At 37.3% G+C, this 23,028-nt stretch overlaps 3 protein-coding genes across 6 annotated transcripts; 2 read left to right on the top strand and 1 right to left on the bottom strand.

Annotated features, from left to right (window-relative positions):
- The first annotated feature begins 1,919 nt into the window (after positions 1-1,919).
- Positions 1,920-5,878, top strand: LOC113735199 (probable thiol methyltransferase 2). Of its 3 annotated transcripts, none has more exons than XM_027262174.2 (8): positions 1,920-2,209; positions 2,316-2,455; positions 3,316-3,402; positions 3,826-3,923; positions 4,005-4,104; positions 4,459-4,505; positions 4,667-4,745; positions 5,259-5,878. In XM_027262174.2, exons 1-8 carry the CDS (start codon positions 1,951-1,953, stop codon positions 5,310-5,312), a joined length of 864 nt encoding a protein of 287 aa, XP_027117975.1. In that variant the 5' UTR covers positions 1,920-1,950; the 3' UTR covers positions 5,313-5,878. The 3 variants fall into 3 exon arrangements, with proteins under 3 accessions (XP_027117975.1, XP_027117976.1, XP_071938930.1); XM_027262175.2 differs by having other exon boundaries at positions 1,921-2,209; positions 2,325-2,455; XM_072082829.1 differs by lacking the exons at positions 1,920-2,209; positions 2,316-2,455 and adding an exon at positions 2,489-3,009.
- A 956-nt stretch (positions 5,879-6,834) lies between these two features.
- Positions 6,835-15,725, top strand: LOC140037762 (type I inositol polyphosphate 5-phosphatase 12-like). Of its 2 annotated transcripts, XM_072082827.1 has the most exons (12): positions 6,837-7,916; positions 8,939-9,293; positions 9,619-9,871; positions 9,976-10,786; positions 11,839-11,963; positions 12,161-12,245; positions 13,518-13,680; positions 13,783-13,823; positions 13,911-14,178; positions 14,308-14,431; positions 14,506-14,866; positions 15,165-15,725. In XM_072082827.1, exons 1-12 carry the CDS (start codon positions 7,401-7,403, stop codon positions 15,519-15,521), a joined length of 3,459 nt encoding a protein of 1,152 aa, XP_071938928.1. In that variant the 5' UTR covers positions 6,837-7,400; the 3' UTR covers positions 15,522-15,725. The 2 variants fall into 2 exon arrangements, with proteins under 2 accessions (XP_071938927.1, XP_071938928.1); XM_072082826.1 differs by having other exon boundaries at positions 6,835-7,916; positions 13,518-13,823.
- A 1,125-nt stretch (positions 15,726-16,850) lies between these two features.
- Positions 16,851-19,981, bottom strand: LOC140037763 (ankyrin repeat-containing protein At5g02620-like). The gene is made up of 2 exons (XM_072082828.1): positions 19,544-19,981; positions 16,851-18,077 (listed from the first exon to the last, which is right to left on the bottom strand). The coding sequence occupies exons 1-2, from the start codon at positions 19,910-19,912 to the stop codon at positions 17,217-17,219; spliced, it is 1,230 nt and encodes a 409-aa protein (XP_071938929.1). The 5' UTR covers positions 19,913-19,981; the 3' UTR covers positions 16,851-17,216.
- Positions 19,982-23,028: the final 3,047 nt, after the last annotated feature.

Raw genomic sequence — 23,028 nt, 5'->3', positions numbered from 1 at the left:
AATCGAGTGAACACGAGCATGTTTGCGAGTTTTAACGAACGTTCGCGAACATGCTAAACGACGTTCGCAAACGCGAGTATGTTCGTGAGTTTTAACGAACGTTCGTGAACATGAACATAATTATGTTTGGATTGCAGTTTATTTGTTAAAATATATTTGCTGACATCTTCATTACAATTTTCAACACACTTTTTTATCTTTCCAATTACCTTTTTATCTCACATACATTACATCACAAAAAGTGGTACAGTAAAAATATCTCTAATAATTCACAATCCAAACAAACCCGATCATTTGACAAATTTTAGGATTAATTTTATGACTGGACTTTTATATTTGGAGGACAAATTATTTTGTTTTATTTGTTGTTTTTATGTTAATGTTAGTTATATAGTTAATAGATAATAGAATTTAGTCACTTAGTGCTTTAATTGTTTTTGAAAATGATTAATGATTTGCATGGCATATTTAAGATTTAAAATAATTTGGATTTGAGTATTTGAAACATGTTCGCAAACAGCTCGTTTATGTTAAACGAGCCGAACACGAACTCGAACTCGAACACAAATTTTGCTTAACGAGCCGAACACGAACATAGGTTTGGAGCTCTAAAATTAACGAACGAACACGAACGTTGTTCGAATCACTTAACGAACAGAACTCAAACATGAGATACTCGGTTCAATTCAGTTCGTTTACAGTTCTAGTCAAACCAGTGTATACAACAAAACCTGAGCAAAATACATACTAAAACATTCTGACTTTGATGCAACAAATTCTTATTAATTCCAGTAATTGTAAACCTTTTCTATTATATTTTTTATAATTATAGATAATTTTTTTTGAAGTTTTCTTAGTTAATATGACATAATATAGTGATTTTAATCGTTAATTTAATCGTTTGCTTTCTCATTAGCTTTTTATAACCTTTTGTCTTCTTATTAATTTTGAATTTCTTCCAAACCAATTTGTATATAAAATATAGTTAACTTTAATTATCACACATAAGAATATAATAATTGGAGATAATTCATACATATACAATAATTGGAGTTGAAGAAAATGATTGATGAGTAATTGGAGTTGGCTTGACAAACCTAGTGACACAAGTTGAATCTCTCTATGTTTGATTTGCTAGTTCGATGAACCTTTACATATTTATTTTTTTTATTAGTAGTGAAATTACTTATATGTTCCCGATATTTTTATTATTTATTAAGATGAAATGTCTATTTTATAAATATAACAATTATTTTTTTAAGCTCAATTAGAGGGCTCGAGTTTGAGTTTGGTAAGATTAAGTCAATCTCACAATTAGACCAAAACTCAAGCCCTAAATACGATAAGGACCTTTGATTTATGTTAGTGTTGATTGCCCACCCAATGTGTGTGCAATAAAAAATACATACTAATATTTATGCTCATTAAATAAATTTTTTATTACTGAAGCAAACTTTAATCTTTTAAATATTTTTCATAAAATAATTTTATATTAGTAGTTATAATATTTAGCAGTAGTTATATTGAAAACATATACTTAAATAATTAAAAGTAAAAATAGTCATAGACAGTTATATATAGTTAAAGTAAAAGTAGTTTTTATATGAGTAAAAATGCAAATTTATATAATGACGATAAATATTAACTCCAACACTAATTCCAAACTCCAACACTAATTTATATTGTATAGATATTGATATGATGGCTTGATTAGTAGTATAATATGATATTGATAACTCTTGCAGTTGAAATCTAAAACCTTCTTTGTCCTAAACTCGTTCTTATATAGTATAAGGATAAGGAAGTATAAGGATAAGGATATGATATGTGAGGTGATCAATACTCCCCCTCTTCCCGTAATAAGCTTTTTTTTTTTTAATTTATTTATTTCAAATTATAATCTATTTTTCAATTTAAAAAAATGAAGGGGGAAGCAATCGGCGAGAAAATATGAGAAGCTCCTCTAGCGTCAGCCTCATCTCCTGCTGCTGGCCGAGGTTGCTCGCACCCGCTTCCACTTCCACTTCCACTTCCACTTCCACTTCCAGCTCATCACCTCCTCTGAGAACGATGATGAACCCAAAAATAGATGCTACAAAGTCCCACAATAGATCAATTACTAGCACAAGTTCAACTCTTCTTTCATCATCATCATCTAGTTCTACTACAGTTGATAAATTCCAACAAGTCATCCATTCTAGCTCGACAGGTAATTATTTTCATCAAGACCAATCATCTTTGGACTTAATAATTCCTGATCATAATGCTGATTCAAGATTTCTGTTTTTTTTTTTAAATATTGGGTTTTCTTGGAGAGTGGGTAGATGGTTGGCAAAAGTGCTGGGAACAAGGGTTGACACCATGGGACTTGGGGCAGCCTACCCCAATTCTTGTCCATCTTCATAAGACTGGTGCCCTTCCTAATGGCAGGGCTTTGGTCCCTGGTTGTGGTAGTGTGAGTATTATCCTACTAGTTTAAAGTTCTAATTTTTCCTCTTTTGCGTATCTGGGATTTCTGCAATTGGGTTTATGGATTGGAACTGATGCTTAGAAGTGTAGCACATGCTTGTTGGATTCAATTGTTGTACGTTTGGGTTCATGGCTGTAAATTGCCTGCCTTGGTTAACTTTTGTTCAAGATTTCATGATTGTATAAATCACTGCAATATGGTTGCTTTTGGGTCCATGCACTATTGCCAGGTAGCTACAAGTTTACTGCTTCAGGTGCGTTGTGAACACAATATTTATTGAACGAGTAGCTACAAGTTTACTGTCACTCTGTCTTCTTTGGTTTGCTATCATGCTGAGAACATTGGTAGATTAGTTAAGTGCTTTTATTGCAGAATAGCTATGTAGAGGAAAATTTCAGATTTTATGCATTAAATGCAATCCGCTCAATGAAGTGCGCTTCATCCCATGCACTACAGCACCATGGTACCCTTGTGCTATGGGGATTAGGTGATCCAGGTTTTTGAACATGGCAGTGACTATAGGAAGAAAAGAAATCAAGGTTCTTTTGACTTCACCATACTGCAGGTTTCATTTTTATGCTGCATGTTTGCTTGCTTTTAGTAAATTCACCCAGTTGACATTTGTAATCAAGAGTCTGTACTAAGGAATGGTGGAGATCATCTTGGAAATCCACATAAAATTTATTCTTTTTTTTTTCACATTTTCTGTTTTGGGTGGTACAAAAGTTGGCGTAGGTGTTCTGCAGCTTAGTTTTAATTCTATACTGGTTGTGAGTCCAAAGTCGTTCCTTTCTGTTCTTCTTTCTTTTCTCCTTGACTTATCAATGGGCTTTTGTCTGCTGCAGGGCTATGACGTCGTGGCAATTGCCTGCCCTGATCGCTATGTTGTTGGCCTGGATATATCAGAAGTAGCTCTTGAAAGAGCCAAAGAGGTAACTACTTATTTTCCGAATGCCGTTTTTGTCCCCTCACACTGAAGTGTATTTTCATTTATGAAAAGTTTGGGCAACTTTCTAGCTGGTCAATGAGGAAGTGCTAAGGCATCAAGGGGCATTGGCTAAATGTTGGTCACTAAATGCACATAACATGTGTTAAATGTTATTAGTTCTCATCTTGAGTCATTTACTATGATACATTTGTTCAGAAACGTTAAAACTCTAGGCTCTTGCCATAATTATCCTCTTTATTCTTGGAGGAACAACTGCCTTGGATACGGAATGCTAGGATTCCTTGATTCGAGTTCTCAGACTTGATTTTTTCTGAATGAAAAACATGTTCTAAGTACTTTATACATATTATTATCCATTTTCTCATACTGTTGTGGAAATGTTTGCTTACGCGGCACATCAAGGCAGTTGTCCTCATTATCAAGCCAAGAACACTTTGAATTCTTGAAGGCAGACTTCTTCACATGGCGTCCCACTCAGTTGTTTGATCTCATTTTTGACTACACGTGAGTATTAGATGACCATCAGTTGATTGTCATGTGAGAAGAAATTTTTGCTTGCTAACTATTGCACGAATTCGCTTGCAGATTCTTTTGTGCCATCGATCCAGATATGAGACCATCTTGGGCTGTTGGAATTCGAGACCTTTTAAAACCAGATGGAGAGCTCATAACTCTGATGTTTCCAGTATGCTATCATCTCGTCAAATTGCCTTTCTCAGTGTTTTACTCTGAAAATGATTTCACCATGTTAGCATCTGGAATTTGTGTAGTGCGATTATTGTAAGAGTATAATATATGTGTTGATAGATCTATTGTTGAATGTGGGTTAGACAATTGACTGGAATTCTTGCTTGTGTGTTATCTTCTAGTTTCATATGCCTAACATGTCTGATAGGAAGGTTAGCAACATCTTATTTGCACAATGTTATTTTAGAGTAAATTCTGTGCTTTATCCTACTAAATCTGGTCAACATTGCTTTTTGAATAGTTGTTCTTGAATTTTTTAGATTCTCATTATATTTATCTTCTCTTTCAACAGATTAGTGATCATGAAGGGGGACCTCCATACAAAGTATCTACTACTGAGTATGTGCCAATTTTAGTTATCATAATCAGAACAATCTTGTCGTCTCTTGTGAGAATCTATTTATTCTTTTTAAAGATTGACATATGGAGAAGCACTCACTTTTTTATTTACATTCATTTTTTGGTTCTGCATGCAACTGATGACAAATCTGTGGATGCAGTTATGAAGAAGTGCTGCACCCATTGGGGTTCGAGGCTACCTCTATCGTGGAAAATGAACTGGTTGTTTCACCTCGCATGGTAAGATTTGTCATGTTAGTTTTGGTCTTGGTTCATTTGATGGAAATCCCATTGAAAATGAACTTGGCTATTGCATATGAATAAACACTGTTACATTAGGACATTCTGATCTGAATATCTGAGATCCAAAACGGAGAAACCATCTATTGCTATTATCTGCCTTTTGTTAATTGTCTGATTCCTTTCACAGCCGGTAGAATCCTGTTAAAAAAAAAAAAAACTTTTGGAGATAATTTGAATTAATCGATATCTGATATTGCCCAATAGATGGCTCTCATTGGTACAAGAAATGTAATTGATGATGTCCAGTTTATGTTTATTGTAGTAATGTTAGAAGTCCTCCCCACCAAAAGCTGAAAGTATCTCTTTGGCTTATATGCGTTTCTTCTTACGCTGTACTTGAGCTTTGGATATGGTGGTCCATTTATTATGGTTTTGGCTGTTTAATCACCATTAACCTTGATACATGGCAAAGACCTTTGATAGTAATTGCACTCTTTAATTCCTTGGCAGGGACGAGAGAAGCTTGCTAGGTGGAAAAGATCAATCTGTCTATCAACTTTGTGATGTCATTTCACCAGATAAGTCGAGGTGGTCTGATTAGTTGTTTAATTGTTTAGCGTATAGATTTGATCCATCGACTAATGCAATGGGAAGGATTTTTAAAATTGCCTTCTTGGCATTCTTGATGTAAGCTGGTTTTGTCCTTGTACTTGCCAAGAACGCAAAAGAAACCGAGGGGAAGAAATGAAGAAAGAGAAAATATCATACTCCCTGCGCACTCTATATTTCTCTGAGATGGTTGGAAGACTGACTATACAGGATGTTCTGGTCTACCATCTTCTAATTTCCATAAGCTTTGGTAATGCCATCCAGTCAAGAATCAAAACTGTAATACTCCATGATTTAGGTTTGTTGAATTGCTTCCCAGATTGAAACTCTGTTCAATCTAAGTCTCTTTGTTGTTTCATGCTAGTCTGGACAAACTTGTACAAGTCTGAGTTTGAGCTGCTTCTTTTGTGTGTACTCATTGTAATTTATCCTTCTATGTGCTTTAGCTACATACAGGAGATAGACATTCTTGATCTTAGTTGAATCACGTATAAAACTTGGTTTAATTAGCTTGGGAGAAAGCTCTATCTACTCATATGGTTTTTCCTCTTTTTTTTTTTTTTTCCTACAACTAAAAAATAAATATTTGGAGCAAATTAATTCAACTCGAATAATGAAAAAAATTGGTGAAAATGAACAAGAATTGATCATATTTCCACTTGGTAGCTGGTCTTATGGTTTCTGCAAATGTGTCTACTTGTACGGTGGGCTTCCACGGTTGTACACCACTTTGTTGTTTATATATACAATCAAATCTATTAGACGTGTATTATTAATTTTTTTTTTATTATTATTATTATGTCAAAGAATTGCAGTATTTATGAATGAATTCACCATTAGTATATATTAGGGCTTGATCGATCCCAAAGTGGGACTGTCAATGGGGTCGGGCTAGTCCATACTCGGCTTGCTTGGCTCGAGAAAAAGCTTGATGAGCCGACCTATTAAATATGAGTCCGGCTCAAATTAAATATGAGTCGAGTTTGGGCCTTATTAGTCTCAAACTCGATATAGGTCCGGTCCTTTAATTACTTACATATATATATAATATTTATATTTTGATATTATGTATAATTTTACATCCAAATGTTTTATTAAATGCTAAATATAATTAAAATATATCTGAAAGTTCTTCTACTAGCTTTCTTGAGAGCCAATATCAGTAATACGTAAATGAATATTAACTTTTTTTATTAGTTGAGTAAATTTTTGTGTTGGTATAATATCGGTTGATTTATTTTTGATCTAAAAACACAAATCATCAAGCATATTTGGATTCAAATCACAAGGTTATAAAGAAGTTCCAACCTTTAAAAATATATTGATTTATGACCACATGTTTTATTACTATTTTTCATGTTTTTTTGAATGAATTAGATTTAAATATTGTTGAAAATTTTTTGATTTATATGCTTTTTAAAAACTATTACTTATTCATATTTAGTTTTAATGTTGTAGTCTTGTATAGTTGTACAACTTAATAGTTATAGTAATTATATTAAGAAAATTAAGGAGTAATAAGTGAATTTGAACTAAATTCGAATATTATGTGAGTTGGATATGACTTCATATTTATTAATTTGAAACTCATAATCCAAAATCCGAATTCCGAAGATGTTACAAATTAAATAAGTTGAACTCGAACTTATAAATGCCCGGCTCATTAGGCACGATCCATCCCAGAGTTAAAGTGAAAGGGCTCGACAAAGAGAAAAATGGAATGGAAGTCCCCACGACCATGAAACTTTACAACTCAACCTGGTAATGGGAGCCAAAAATATAAGAACAGAAACAACAACGTTTGACGTTCTCGTCCGTACGAAACCAGAATGCCACGCCTCAATCCTCGCACTCCCATGCAAGCTTTCCTATCCCCACTTCCAACCTTGTTGACATTTTCTCCTCCTCTCTCTCTCTCTCTCTCTCTCTCTCTCATCTGCAAGTTTTCAAGCCTTTTCTCTTGGATTTTGATCATCTCATCCCTGCATGAACAACAGCAATCATTCTCAGATATTGTATCCATAATTTGAGAAAGGAAACAAAATGGACGACCGTGACTTGGAGGACGACGACAGGGATGCATTGGCAGGATTATCAAACTTCCCGCCTGTGCCCAAAAAAACTCAATCATATAGCCAACAACTGCGTACAAGCACAGGATCACATCACAAGAAACATCGCCAAGTGCGAAAACACAGCTTAGATGATGCTAAAACCATCGGCATTGCCAGCAGTAATAGTTACAGCTATTTCTTGGAGAATTCATCTGATGATGATGATGATTTCTACCCCTATTCCACCACTGTTGGCTCTGCTTCTTGTAACGCGGACTATAATATTAATCACAGGATTGATGGATTGTCAATGGGGGATGGTGGTGGCTCTGAGGAATACGTACAATATCAGCATCAGCATCCGCCGCAGAACTACCAACCATTGCCGGAGTTTATGGGGAGTGGGGGTGGAGTGGGGATTTTCAAGCTGCCTACTCGGGCTGCGGTACACCCGGGCCGCCCTCTTTGCCTTGAGCTTAGACCACATCCCCTTAGAGAAACTCAGGTAAGCCGAAATATATTTACAGAATGGGGAAAAAAATTTTCTTTAGAAGGGGAAAACTAAGAGAGGAAGACGTGAATATGTCCCTGAATCACCTGCACCTTGTTCTCAATTCAAATACCAGATTTCTATTTTAATCTAGTCTATAATTTCATCCCATTGATAAAAATAGCTACACTTTACCACCGTGATTTAGCAGATATTAGATAAGAAGCTGGTGGTGACTTTTACTATAGCACCGTAAAAGTTTTGAGTGCATTCTGGCTTTTTAATATACGATAATTAGTTCTGTAGTACTTGACATTTCTATAGTGTTATGACATGTTTTCTACATTATTGTGGGTGACACTGCAGTTCTTGTATGGTTTGTTTCTGAAATGAATCCAGATGTTCTTGAATATATTGTAACAGTGGTTTATGGTGTTGAATAGTATCTTTTAATAGTTTGTTTTGGCTAATTGATTGATGAAATAATTAGTGCTAGTTTCATTATCTTTAAGTTGAATGGGTGAGATGAATCACATCTATTTTGAGATTAACCCAAAAAAAAAAAAAAGGGAAATGCTAATTTTTGTACGTGTCTGTGAGTCTGTATCTCTTCTTTGTTCCTTTTCAAACTTTCTGGAATCGCAAAAATGCTTTATGGTATATAGTTGATTCACTCATTGTAGGTAGAGGATTCATGCTCTAGAGCTTTTCCTTTTTCAGTTTGTTCAAATCTTTTAACATTCCTAGGAGACTCCAGTGCAGGTCTCTCTTTTGATTCAATCCATTTCATGGTAATACAAATTAGAAACTTAGTGAGAAATTAAAGAAAAACGTCAACACAGTTTAGGATGAATCTGTATTCTGCTTATCAACAATGTAAGTCAGGATTGCACTGAACAAGATTTATTGGTATATCAGTAGAAAAAGCACACGACAAGAATAGCCTTTGCTGGCAGGGATAGCGCGTTTAGAACCTTATCTTGTCATACCCTTTTTCACTTCAGAAATGAATAAGGAACTTATAAATACCACTGCAGGTTGGGAAGTTTGTCAGAACAATTGCTTCCACAGACACAGAACTATGGGCAGGTCAAGAATGTGGTGTAAGAGTTTGGAATCTATCAGATGCATACAAGCCAGGAAGTGGACTAGGAGGAAGAACAAGGAGAGGGGATGAGGATGCAGCACCCTTTTATGAATCGGTAAATACTTCCCCAGCACTCTGTCTGATGGTGGATCCAGGGACAAAGTTGGTTTGGAGCGGGCATAAGGATGGTAAGATTAGGTCCTGGAGGATGGACCAGCAGCATTCAGATGATACACCTTTCAAGGAAGGTCTTTCTTGGCAGGCTCATCGTGGTCCTGTTCTTTCCATGGTTTTTTCTTCTTATGGTAAAAACTACTTACCATCAAGTTGACTGACAATTACTTCAGGCTGCTTATAAATTTTTCTCTTGGCTGTGAAAATTCATATGGCTAAGTGTGTGATATATACTATTGGCCTCTCAGCAATCAAAACTCTTTCCCATTAGGTGAGGTGTCAGTCCAGGGATTAGAGAGACAATTCATGCTGCCAACTTAAAATTTTTCAAGATGCTTACTTGAATGATTCTTAGATAACTTTCAAGAAGGTCTTATCTAGGGACAGATATTGTCTGAATTTCTGCAATTTGTGGTGTTCATCTCATTGCTAAGTTTAAGTTTTTGAATTATCCAGGTGACATCTGGTCAGGCTCTGAGGGCGGTGTTATAAAGGTCTGGCCTTGGGAAGCAGTTGAAAAATCTCTGTCTCTATCCCCAGAAGAAAGGCACATGGCTGCTTTATTGGTAGAGCGATCGTCTGTTGACCTTAGAAGCCAAGTTACAGTGAATGGGGTATGCAACATTTCATCTTCAGACATAAAATGTTTGTTATCCGATAATCTCAGAGCCAGAATCTGGGCAGCGGCCTCTTTGTCATTTTCATTGTGGTACGTTTGACTTCCTGTTTTCTGCCGCATAATCAAAATTCAAGTTAAGGAGGTCAGGATAATTTTTCTGAGTCCTAATTATATTCATAGTTGACAAACTGTAGGGATGCTCGCACAAGAGAACTTATCAAAGTATACAACATAGAAGGTCAGATTGAGAATCGAGTTGACATGTCTTCAGTACAAGACCAAGCAGTTGAAGATGAGATGAACGTTAAATTTGTGTCCAAATCAAAGAAAGAAAAATCCCAGAATAGCTTCTTGCAACGGTCACGTAATGCTATCATGGGAGCAGCAGATGCTGTTCGACGTGTTGCAACAAAGGGTGCAGGTGCATTTGTCGATGATACTAAGAAAACAGAAGCTATAGTGCTTGCTGCAGATGGGGTTATTTGGACTGGATGTTCAAACGGTTTACTTGTGCAGTGGGATGGAAATGGGAACCGTTTGCAAGATTTCATTCACCATCCTTGTGCTGTACTAAGCTTTTGCACGTATGGCTCACGGATATGGGTTGGCTATGTAAGTGGCATGGTCCAAGTTTTTGACCTTGATGGAAATTTACTTGCAAGTTGGGTGGCTCACAATGGCCCTGTCATAAAAATGGTAGTAGGCAATGGTTATGTTTTTAGCATGGCAAACCATGGCGGTATACGCGGGTGGAATATAGCCTCTCCTGGGCCTATTGATAACATTTTACGACCAGAATTAGCTGAGAAAGAAGACATGTACACAACACAAGAAAATCTCAGAATTTTAGTTGGTACATGGAATGTTGGTCAAGGAAGAGCCTCTCAGGATGCACTTATGGCATGGCTGGGTTCTGCAGTGTCAGATGTTGGCATTGTAGTTGTGGGATTGCAAGAAGTGGAAATGGGTGCCGGTTTTCTCGCAATGTCTGCAGCAAAAGAAACTGTAAGTTCTGTGCTCAAAAGTTATTTAGATGTAGGCAGAAGGACAAAAATCAGTCTCACGGAGAGAGAGAGAGAGTATTATTATGATGCGATTAAGTCATTTACACATCAACAGCTTTGCTACTACATTTACAATCCACTTCTTGCTAGTGTATGTACTAAAATACCATGAATTAGTTTTTCAAGCAGAACCACCATATATACTAGCAAATTGTCTTGGCTTAGTCACAGGCTTTTAGTCTGAAATATTCCAAATACTGGAAGGCTGTTAGTCTATTAGCGGTAGAAGGAGCAATGACTTTAAGAATTCCAACTAAGAAAATGTCCACATATGTGCTGACACCAGAGATGATTGGTTTTCTGGGAAGCATTCTATATGCATGCATGAAGTAAAAGGAACTCAAGAGATAAATTTAGATTTAAGTATCATTTGTCGTCTAGGAACCACTTAGAATGAAATGAATAATTCTCGATGACCATTCATAGTTTTAAGGAGCCAAGATAAGATATTTATCCATGTTTATTTGTTTTTGTAGTCAACATGTATTAGGATTTGCCCTAGTGATTGTTTAATTTCTGATATTCATTTTGGATTATATGTCCCTTCCCAATGGTAAAATTCCCCTTTTAGTAAATATGATTGTAATTGCCTAATTGGTCAGATCCCCTTTCCTAAACAGAGAACAAATAAATTTGATCTGATAGAACTTTTGTTTCTGATGTAGTTTCCTACATATGATCACCAAGATCCAAAAGCCTTCTGCAGACATTCGTCTTCATTACAAGACGAATGTACCTATTTGCAGACATATTTTGTACCTATTTGCTTCCTGTACTATTGGTCATACTATCAAAATATATCTGTCCTGTTTATTATTTACAACATTTCAAGTAAGGACGACCAAGAGTAGAGGATCCTGTTTTGCTCTTGTGGTCTTGAAGGTCATTAAGTACAAGCTAGACATCTAGACATAGAATTGGTAGATTTTCTCTCTGTATTGCAACTCATATGCAAGTGTATTCGGTTTCAAGGTTACCACTATTCTATTGTAGGTAGGACTTGAAGGAAGTTCTATCGGTCAATGGTGGCAGGATGCTATAGGAAAGACCCTGGATGAAGGATCAACATTTGAGCGTGTGGGGTCAAGGCAGCTGGCTGGCTTGCTTATAGCTATCTGGTAAGAATTTGCTCAGGTGCTTTGATCATCTGATTTTAGTTTTCTGTTTTGAGATGAAAAAACGTCCCTAATGCAATCACTTCCTATTAACGTTGTTTAGCTATTCTAACCAATGACTTGATCGCTGATAGATTCTATTTGGTCCTCTACCTTTTTGTCCTGGTTCTTTTTTTTGCCCATTTATACATATCAAACAGGGTGAGGAGGACTCTCAGAACGCATGTTGGGGATTTAGATGTCGCAGCAGTAGCCTGTGGATTAGGTCGTGCCATCGGTAATAAGGTAGTTAGATCAGCCTTCATAATACTTTGAAATGCATTCAGTTTTTGGCTTTGTACTAAAACTTTGGCCTTTTGCTTTGAATTAGTTTAAATTTTTCATCCTAATTATGTTTTCTTTGCCAAATATGATTGTTGAAATGTATCGTTTATTAACTTACTTGACTTTGTTGATATCAGTAATTCTTTCTCTGATGGCAATTCTTTTCCATTTGTTCTCCTGCATAGCTAATTTAGTGCACAGACATGCAAAATTATTCTAAAACCGAAGCAATCAACAGTTTTGTGTAGCTGCCATCACAATCCAAAAAAAGAGAAATTGAGAGCAAACTACTTTGTTATTTACTGTATGACCCTCAGATTTGCAAGAAGGATGTTTGTGATCCTTTTTGGTACTAGACTGTTACTTAGTCTCCATGTTGAAAATTTTGATTTGATTAGAGAATTCGCATCAAATAGATTTGAGGAAGTTTCTTCTGATAGAGAATATCTGCTGTTCAGAAGTAGCAAAACTAAGTGCAGAAACGTCTTCTTTCCAACTGGTTGCCTTTTTCAGAGATACATATATCAAGTCAATGCTTTTGAGATATGTCATTCATTTTATGTTTCTGTGTTTTTCTTGATATTCTTCCAGATACTATGTGTGATGGTCTGTTCTCACTTTCTGGATTCTGACTGTTCAAAAAGGTTAAAGAAAAAGTGCAAAAATGAGGACAAAGACTTAAATCCTATGCTATAATGGGCGCAGATATGTAAAGCCAAGCCTTGTTTCACTATGATATTCCTTGAGTTCTAACGTGATAATTCATGCTGATTATGGAACATAAGCTATAATCATAGTATAATACATTGTGACACATCCAGTTAATGTGAATAACAGTATTACGCATCAGACTGACTACTACCAAATTTCACACATTTCAGGGGTTAACCGTCTTCCCTTTATCTTTCTTCTTTTATTTATTTTTTCTGGTTAAATATTGAGAGAAAATGATGATGCTTTGAACTTTTTTTGGTGGTAACATCCATATCATGATGACTTGTTGCCAACTAAGTGGTTTTTCTTTCTTAGAAGATATCTGGCAGTGCTATGATCATCCAATAATTTTAACAGAGTTCAGATCTATGCATTTGAAGATCATTATTTGGAGCATCTGCATCTTGTCATCCTGCACCTTCTGCTTATTAATGTGATTACAGCAGGCTTCAAACCCATATGTAAAGTGAGTTTCGTTGAATGTTTTTCATACACATGGGGCATCTTTCCTGTCTGCAGGGTGGCGTGGGGCTGAGGTTGAGAGTATTTGATCGCATAATGTGTTTTGCCAATTGTCATTTAGCTGCACATTTGGAAGCTGTCAACCGCCGCAATGCTGATTTTGACCATATATTTCGAACAATGACTTTCTCCCGTTCTAGCCCTCTTACTAATGCTGCTGGTATGCTGCCGTTCCTGTTTGTCTGTTGCTCTCTTATCTTCTCCACGTATTTATTTTGGCTGCTTTATTCTTCTGGATTTCCATGGATCCTTTCTGTTGCAGCTGGTGTCTCATCTGCTGCCCAAATGCTTCGGGGTCCAAATGTATGAATTCTATCTATACTAATATAATTTGGATACCAATTGTCCGTTTCTCCTTGTGAGGTTCTGTACCTCTTTCTGTTCTAACAGGCAGCTGCAGTTAACCCAGAAGAAGGGAAACCTGATCTTGCTGATGCTGACTTGGTTATGTTCTGTGGTGATTTCAATTATCGCCTTTTTGGGATATCTTACGATGAAGCAAGAGACTTTGTTTCTCAAAGAAGTTTTGATTGGCTTCGCGAAAAAGATCAGTTAAGAGCAGAAATGAAAGCTGGTAAAGTTTTTCAAGGCATGCGTGAGGCCCTTATTAGATTTCCTCCAACCTATAAATTTGAAAGGGGAAAGGCAGGTTTAGGAGGTAAGAATATGTGATGATGACAATCTTTTTCATTTTCTGAGCAGTGTGACATTGATTTCCTGGCATTTTATTCTGCCTAGTAAATTGATAATGCAAAACACTAAAATCAAAATGCCAACTCATTTTCAGGATATGACTCGGGTGAGAAAAAAAGAATTCCGGCATGGTGTGATAGGGTACTATACAGAGACAGCAGGGCTGCTCCAGCAGAGGAGTGCAGTTTAGAGTGCCCTGTAGTTGCTTCCATTGTGCAGTAAGTTTCCTGGTTTACTTTCAAACTACCAGGCTACCATTCTTTATCTGAAAACTTTTTACCCTATGTTGCAGGTATGAGGCTATCATGGATGTAACAGAAAGTGATCACAAACCCGTACGATGCAAGTTGAATGTTGACATTTCTCATGTTGATAGATCAATACGAAGACAAGAGTTTGGGAGAATTTTTGAATCCAATGCCAATGTCAGGGCATGCTTAGATGAACTGCGTTTTGTTCCAGAAACCATTGTCAGCACTGACAGGATTGTGCTTCAAAATCAAGACACGTTCAATTTAAGAATAGCCAACAAAAGTGGCAAAGACAATGCTTTCTTCCAAATTGCATGTGAAGGTCAATCCACCATCAAGGAGGATGAGCAACCATCAGGTTATCGCCCCAGAGGTTCCTTTGGTCTCCCTCGTTGGCTTGAGGTAAAACAACAACTCTCTTTGCTAGCTTTGATATTCTTCAGACTCCAGCAAACAAATAAGTTCTACATCTTCAAAAGTAGCATATTGGCATTATACTACTTCATTCCATGCTGATCATCTGTTTGCCTCTTCCAGAGGTCTATCAAAGTAGAGACCTTTTTTTCCCTTAAGTTTTCTTGTCATGAACACTGACAACATTATACCACAAAATTCCAACCTAAGTCTGTTCTCTGTTTCTAGGCAATTCCTTACTCGTTTGTTTCTGTAGAAGCTTAACTTTTTCAAATTTAAATTTCAGGTCACACCTGCTGCAGGTGTATTGAAGCCTGATCAAATTGCTGAGATCTCAATACACCACGAGGAATTCCACACCTTGGAGGAGTTTGTTGACGGGATTCCTCAAAGCTGGTGGTCTGAAGACACCAGAGACAAGGAAGTGCTCTTGTTAATCAATGTACAAGGAAGCCGCTCACTGGTGACAGGAACTCACAGAATACACGTGCGCCATTGCTTCACTTCTAATACTGTTCGTCTTGACTCAAAAAGCAACTATGCTAGGAAACACTCAGGAAGTGCTCATTCAAGATCGTTGCCAAAACATGCTGGTGCTACCTCTGATACAATTGATGACCATCGAAGCTTACGTGGTCCTTAAGCCTAAATGAATGAAAGAATTCAGACAGCAAAGTGTATAGATGAACTAGGCAGTTTTTGATGAAATGATATCCAGTCTAGCAACACATTTCCTACAGCCTTCTTCACTAGATAGCATTGTGGTGTAAATATTCAGACTATAGGCTTAGATCTTGATCTCATGTTCACTAAATTCCATTTCAAAGTTCCAAAATTTTCATCACCACTTGTGGAGAACCAGGTCCTGATTTCTTTCATTCTTTTATAAGTTTCTGCTTAAAGCCTTTGAATCCAAGTGTAGTGTCATTTGTAGGTGAACTGTTTCTTCTAGTGAAGCATAAAGCTTTGGTTTTCTAGCAGATAGGATACTAAATGCATTCAGAGCTGATGAAGGATCTAGTAGTAGAACACTGCAATTTGAAATCCCAACTGATGCAGAATCACCTCAGCATAGCTTAGTAGCAAGCAAAAAACTCTATAGTGATTGAAACCTCCAGAGCTCTTGAATTTTAAGATCGTAGAAAATGGCAGTCTAGTTGCAGCATTCTCAAGCTTTCATGGCCATAAAACAATCATGCATGGTGAGGCTGCTGCATAAAAAAGGGGGAACTGATACGTGCATATCACAGGAACTGTTTCTGGTTTGAGGTTGAAGTTGATTCACAAATCTTATAGAAAATGTGATGGTTCTGCATTTAACGAAGCCCACAATGCAGCTCCTATCCAAAACTTGCTAGAGGAACTCTTAAATTGGATAAAATGCATTGTAGGTGGTATATATTAGCAGAAAGTTTCTTTGAAAGGAAGAGGAATTTGTCAAACTGCACTAATGGTCTGAATGGAGATTTGGACTATGAAATTGTTATGTGAATCCACCATTTCTCCAGACACTGAAACTCTTTGAGCTCACTCGTGTCACATGCTTTTACCTTCATCACGTCAATGAAAATTGCTCAAGAATTATCGAACAAGATCGAAAAAGCTAACCACATGCAAATTTGCTTCACTCACCAACTAATATTTCATGTCACCTGCCTACAGCTTTGGATATAGTTTCAACATTCGCATCCCACAAAAAATAGAGGAGAAGAAAAAACATCAAGTTCCTTCTAAATCCTCTGTCATGCCTCTCTGTTCCAAGTGCTTTTGTCCTTCCAACACAACTTAATGCATAGTCTACACCTTTAGGTTTCTACTTGACGATCAAAACCATCACTCGGTTCCCCTTGATCACTCTGCAGAATGACCTTAACCTTGTTCCCAGCTTGAATATCTTGCAGACTTGCGTTTTTTCCAAGTATTAACAAGAATAGGAAAACTGAGATACAAAGATAATAAAGCAGAATGGGGCTTCATGAAGATTAATATCAGCCATTATTACTTTATGTAACCATAGATTATTTGTAGCAGCTCAAAACAGCATGCACCCAGAGGTTAATTATACAGAGGATACAACTCAAAATCTCACCGTCAGCGCTCTCTCTTTACCTGTACAGAATCCTGATTTGGGAGCCATCATAGCATACTAAATCTAAACCCTGGTTATCAGAAAGACTATAATATGGCTGATGAAATCTCCATCACCCTAAGCTTCAGTGCCAAATGCAGCTCAACACAATATGATCCAGCTAATATTGCAGGATATTGATACTAGTGCAGAAGTCATTGAAGGTATCTTTCTGCTCCAGATGCCCACGCTCACAGGAACTGACTGTCCCTACACTGCATACATCCTTTTATACTTTTCACCATATAACTCCGGATCTGATACCATTGACACTGAAAAGGAACCTGATAGTGTCTCGGCTCTCCTTATGTTCCTCATCTTTGAGTCTTCCAACCTATGCCGGACCACACAAAAGCACATTGAGCCAATTGTAGCAAGCATTATAGTACCACCAATTATGGTTGCATACACAGCAAGCCACTTTTCATGACGTCCAACAACCACATAGGTGAGAGAAATAAAGGCAATTGAAATGAAGAGGCATGCCGTCCACATAAGCTTGTTTATCACGAACATAAGTTGCTTCTTTGCCCTCTGTTCTATCACAACAATAGATGTCTGTACCACCACAACAGCAAGGGAGATAAATAAGGCCAGACTATCGCACAAAATGAAGACTAAGAAAGCTGCATTTTTAGCTATATGGGCTTGCCCAAGTGAAGATCCTGGTGTTCGTTCCTCGACATACTGGCCGGGCACAGTGAAGATGGCTGCAAAAGCAACGGTTGCAATCAGGACAGCAACAACAGTTGCAGAGTTGATGGCATTGTTAAGGCCACTAATGTGGAGCTTCTTCACTTTCTTAGCAATCTTCCTTACTCTAAAGCCAGTCTGACGGCATTGTTGGAGTTGGGACTGCACGTCATGTTTTATGTCACTGACAGTCTGTTTGAGTTGCTTTGCAGCATTTGGTGGTTTTCCATGATCTTGAGAATGAAGAGCTCCTGCCTCTTTTAAAATGCTATCTAATTCTGGCATTGCAAGCTTTTCCGAAATATCAAGGGGGGTTTCTCCAGCCTTATTAGTTGCATTGATCTCAATGCCTTCACTTGCTATCAGACTCTGTACCATCTGCAACAGCACAGAACTAGGTAAGAACATTGTCATTGAAACCAGACAATAATAAAATAAACCCCCAGGTTTTGCTAAATTGAACCTGTAAAAATGCAAGAATCTGCCAATTCCAGATAATTCCAATAAGCCAAATTCTTTTCCCAAGAAATGTCAACATACACGCTTGTTTGACAAAGTTTTGCAATTAGATTCCAATTGCTATTCAAATGACCATGCAATTCATGAAGAAAGATTGAACCCTGCTCTTAGATGAACAGATGTCAATTACCGCGTGGAAGTAGCTAAATTATCCAACTTATGGCTGTCGTAGGACTATAATTGTACTAAAGCCTTATCAGATTAAAAAAAAAAAAAAAAAAAAAAACTGGACTTAATAGATTACTAAAAAAGTTATTTCCTGTCTGTCAGCTTGTTGACTGTATGAAAACCAAGATTGACAGTACAATAGAATATGACAAATAAAATGGTAGCTTAACCAGTGTCCCTGGAGACCATGTGCCATAAAGAAAGCAAGTGAAAAATTCTAAAACACTTCCTTGCTTAGAATGGTTCAAATTAACTGGAAGCAACCAAGAAGGCCAGATTCTGGATTTCAGCAGGTTATTGCAAATTAAAACATAAAATGCATCTGAAAATTTTCATGGCCAGAGTAAAGTGGACCAATCTGCATTTGCGCAAGTAAATTGCTTTTCCACTAAGATAGATCAAGCTATAAAGGAGGAGATAAGAAGAGCAGGCAAAGAACTTGGTTCAGTTCTCACTGCCACCTAATAGAATGAATGAAAAATCTGGACAGAGTAGAAGAATTCAAAAACATATCAAGGGACACCATTTACAATGTTCACAGAATGTCTTCTCCAACAACTCAAGCTTCGCGATCACAATGTTCACAGAATTCAATCCACATGTCTGCATATAGTGTGAAATTTCAGCAAATGAGAAAGTTGGACAGAATCTTATGTGGTTTAAGGACCACTACAATTCAAGAAAGTTGGAGAAAACACTAGCCATCCTTCCAGAAAGACAGCAGATTAGTAATAAAAAGTGCTGCCCAGGACACATAGTAACACAAATAAACACACAATGATTCATATTGTCACTTAGTTTAGCCAATTTTTTACAACTCATGCCTTGAGTCCATGGACAAAGTCATGCCAAGACTAAAAGTTTACTCCAAGAATGCACAGGCCTGCACGTAAAGACAAGTTAACAGAGATATAAATGCACAAACTCCATTCCCCATTTGTTTTTAAGTTTTTTAAACACCTTAGAAACCAAGAAGGAAGTACATGAACCTATAAGTTGGCAAGGGTAGGCAAGAAATAAGCTAATTTTTTTAGAGACATTGCTCACAAAATGTTAATGTTACATGTCCAAATATAAGAAGAAATATATCAAACAGGTAGAAACCCAAGAAACTTTGTCAAGCATAAAAAAGAAATAGACAGAATAAGTTGCACAACCTGAGTTCGACCCTTCCTTGTTGCGATGTGGAGTGCCGTGTTTCCTTTGTTATCTCCCAAGCTCAGAACAGAGGAGTCAGGTTTTATTAATTCCTGTACAATCTCCACGTTTTGGCCCTTCACAGCCATGTGGAGTGCAGTTTGACCTTTCTTGTCAGTCCTGAATCCTATGCTGGGATCCTTGCTTAAAAGTGATTTCACAACTTCCAAGTGACCCATTCTTGCAGCCGTATGAAGCACAGTCTTGCCATTGTTTCGAGCTATCTTAGCGATGTTAGGATCAATATCAAGAAGCAGATTGACTACATCAACGTGTCCTTGAGCAGCAGCTGTGTGTAAAGCGGTAGTATTGGATGAATCCGTGGTCATGTTCAGGTTGGGAAAAAACCGCAATAGTTCTTTCAGCACTTCTGCAATTTATACCAAAAGATACTCCAATAAGATGAATTTTAAAAAAATTTTAAAAAACAAAAAAAAAGAGCAAACTGACCTCCGAATACACATTTGAACTAAGTTACAAAAAAATTCTATCCCTTCGATGAATATCTCATCATATGATGTTAACTCACTCTTAAGGTATTAAGTACATGAATTTTAGCAAAACTTTCCATCAGAATCCAAATGCAAAACATAAGAGCCAGAATATCCAATTTTAATTCATAAAAATATTATAAATATCAGAAAAAACTGACTCTTGCATCAATAATCTGATGTGACAAAAGGAAGATACTCAGTACCAAGGGCATTTCCTCAACCCTAAAAATAAAAGCCGTAACAAGGACAGTGCATGGTCCAACTCGAAACTCTCATTGCCTCTAAAATGCGGAAGTTCAAGCTTCAGACCTTTTTTTTTTTTTTTTGATAAATCAAGCTTCACACCTTTATGAGCACAGTTTTAAGAAAATACAGGATGACAACAACAGATGAAAAATGTCAGATTGTAAGTCTTCATGGTCAGTAATTTCATCAGCAAAAACTTTGCAGCCAGACAACACCTGCTAGGACATAAGATTGTCTTAAACAGGATGCCTTGGTCCTGTAATTAGATCTTTAGGGGGGCTAGGTTTAAAAGGTTCTCCACAAACCAAAAGCTCTTTTCATATTCCAAACTACCTAGTTGACAGCAACCTGTTTGTTGCACCAAGTCTTGCCCTTAGTTGTGGACCTTTAATCATTTCACCAGTTTCTTGTCAGGCTACAAAAACATCTCAAAAGGAGATCATCACATTCTCAGCTCTAACACTCCCCAGGACACTGGTCAAATTGCACATGTCCTTCAGATCATAAGTTCAGAAGGTCAGCTAAACTAAACATAACACAGCTTCAAACATTGTATAGACCTCAGTTACAATATCTCAGAACCACTTCTTGACAATCTTCACCGGCTGTCAGATTGTCTAACGTGTGGCTCTGTAGATCCTTTCCAGACAAATTTTATTGTCACGTTGAGCTAGCAAAAGTAAGAAATGAGAAATTTATTTTTTGCAGCTCCAGTTTGATACAAAAAATGTTTTTGTTTTGGCAAAAAGAAATCTTATCCTAAAAACTTAAGATACGCAAAATAAAAAGACATATGGTGAGCCGGCCAAAATTGAAAAGAGAGAAAAAAGGCAAAATCTATTGATAAAAGCCAATATAGTAAGAAAAGCTTTGAGTGTTAATACACCCATCTTTGTACTTTTGTGCAAAGAGGTGTTGGTTGTCACAAGTGATCTTACTAACACTCTACCATCTAGTATTGTCTCTCTTTTGCAGGAATATGAGGATGTCTTCCCCGATGAGATTCCAAATGGACTACCACCAATAAGGGGAATTGAGCATCAAATTGACTTGGTTCCAGGTGCCCCACTTCCTAACAGACCAGCCTACAAAATGGGTTCAGATGAGACAAAGGAGCTCCAACGCCAAATCGAAGAGCTTCTAACAAAGGGATGGGCACGAGAAAGCTTGAGCCCATGTGCGGTTCCCGTCATCTTGGTGCCTAAAAAGGATGGAAGTTGGCGAATGTGCACTGACTGTAGGGCCGTTAATGCAATAATGGTAAAATATCGTCACCCTATTCCTAGACTTGATGATATGTTAGATGAGCTATATGGTGCTGTGATTTTCACTAAAATTGATCTAAAAAGCGGTTATCATCAAATTAGGATGAAAGAGGGGGATGAATGGAAAACGGCCTTTAAAACCAAACATGGCTTGTACGAGTGGTTAGTTATGCCATTTGGACTAACTAATGCACCTAGTACGTTCATGAGGTTGATGAACCACGTACTTCGTCCATTCCTTGGAAAATTTGTAGTTGTATATTTTGACGATATCCTGATTTATAGTAGGAGCTTAGATGAGCATGTTGAACATGTGAAGCTTGTTCTTGATGTACTTCGAAGGGAAAAGCTCTATGCTAACCTTAAGAAGTGCTCCTTTTGTACTGATCAACTTGTCTTCCTAGGCTTTGTTGTGAGTAAACAGGGAATCAAAGTGGACGAGGAGAAGGTTAAAGCAATTCGAGAATGGCCTACTCCAAGCACGGTGGGTGAGTACAAAGTGGGGAAAACTAATGTTGTTGCTGATGCATTATCACGTCGGTACTCTTTGCTCACTCAACTTGATGCAAGCAACTCAAGGGAAGCACACGGAGGTGGCTTGATGGGACACTTTGGCGTAGCTAAAACCTTAGCTATCCTTCAAGAGCACTTCCATTGGCCAAGGATGAAACGAGATGTGGAGCGAATGGTGGCTAAATGCATTACTTGCCACAAAGCTAAGTCTAAACTTCAACCCTATGGCCTTTATAGTCCTTTACCTGTACCTAAGGAACCTTGGACCGACATTTCCATGGATTTTGTTTTAGCGTTGCCTAGGTCAAAGAAGGGAAATGATAGCATCTTTGTTATTGTTGACAGATTTTCAAAAATGGCACATTTTATACCATGTCACAAAACAGATGATGCATCGCACATTGCTGATTTGTTTTTCAAAGAAATCATTAGATTGCATGGCATGCCTAGGACAATTGTCTCTGATAGGGATGTCAAATTTTTGAGTTACTTTTGGAAAACTTTGTGGGGAAAATTGGGTACCAAATTGCTATTTTCTACTACTAGTCACCCACAAACTGATGGCCAAACTGAGGTTGTCAATCGTACACTATCTACACTCTTGCGTGCCATCATTAGAAAAAACATTAGAACCTGGGAAGAATGTTTACCCCATGTTGAGTTTGCATACAATCGCACGGTGCATAGTTCTACTCATTTTTCACCATTTGAAATAGTCTATGGTTTTAACCCTTTAACACCACTAGACTTATCACCTTTACCTTCTTCTGAGCACATTAACATGGATGGTGCTAAACGAGCAGATTTTGTCAAGAAATTACACGAGCAGGTACGCCTAAACATTGAGCGAAGGATGGACCAAGTTGCTCAACGGGTTAACAAGGGACGCCAACGCGTTGTGTTTGAACCTGGTGACTGGGTGTGGTT

The sequence above is a fragment of the Coffea arabica genome, chromosome 3c, assembly GCF_036785885.1.
Source record: "Coffea arabica cultivar ET-39 chromosome 3c, Coffea Arabica ET-39 HiFi, whole genome shotgun sequence".
NCBI classification, from domain to species: domain Eukaryota; kingdom Viridiplantae; phylum Streptophyta; class Magnoliopsida; order Gentianales; family Rubiaceae; genus Coffea; species Coffea arabica.
Note: the sequence above shows the minus strand (reverse complement) of the source record. Positions and strands in the feature narration are given on the sequence as shown.

What these genes read in the sequence shown, in the direction of transcription:
- LOC140037762 (XM_072082826.1), top strand. Translation starts at nt 7,401, where the DNA reads ATGGACGACCGTGACTTGGAGGACGACGACAGGGATGCATTGGCAGGA. An exon ending in ATCCCCTTAGAGAAACTCAG is followed by an intron (nt 7,917 to 8,938) that starts GTAAGCCGAAAT and finishes ATACCACTGCAG; the next exon opens with GTTGGGAAGTTTGTCAGAAC. An exon ending in GTCTCCCTCGTTGGCTTGAG is followed by an intron (nt 14,867 to 15,164) that starts GTAAAACAACAA and finishes TTTAAATTTCAG; the next exon opens with GTCACACCTGCTGCAGGTGT.
- LOC113735199 (XM_027262174.2), top strand. Translation starts at nt 1,951, where the DNA reads ATGAGAAGCTCCTCTAGCGTCAGCCTCATCTCCTGCTGCTGGCCGAGG. An exon ending in CATCCATTCTAGCTCGACAG is followed by an intron (nt 2,210 to 2,315) that starts GTAATTATTTTC and finishes GTTTTCTTGGAG; the next exon opens with AGTGGGTAGATGGTTGGCAA. An exon ending in TACAAAGTATCTACTACTGA is followed by an intron (nt 4,506 to 4,666) that starts GTATGTGCCAAT and finishes CTGTGGATGCAG; the next exon opens with TTATGAAGAAGTGCTGCACC.
- LOC140037763 (XM_072082828.1), bottom strand. Translation starts at nt 19,912, where the DNA reads ATGACCACGGATTCATCCAATACTACCGCTTTACACACAGCTGCTGCT. An exon ending in CAAGGAAGGGTCGAACTCAG is followed by an intron (nt 18,078 to 19,543) that starts GTTGTGCAACTT and finishes GTGCTGTTGCAG; the next exon opens with ATGGTACAGAGTCTGATAGC.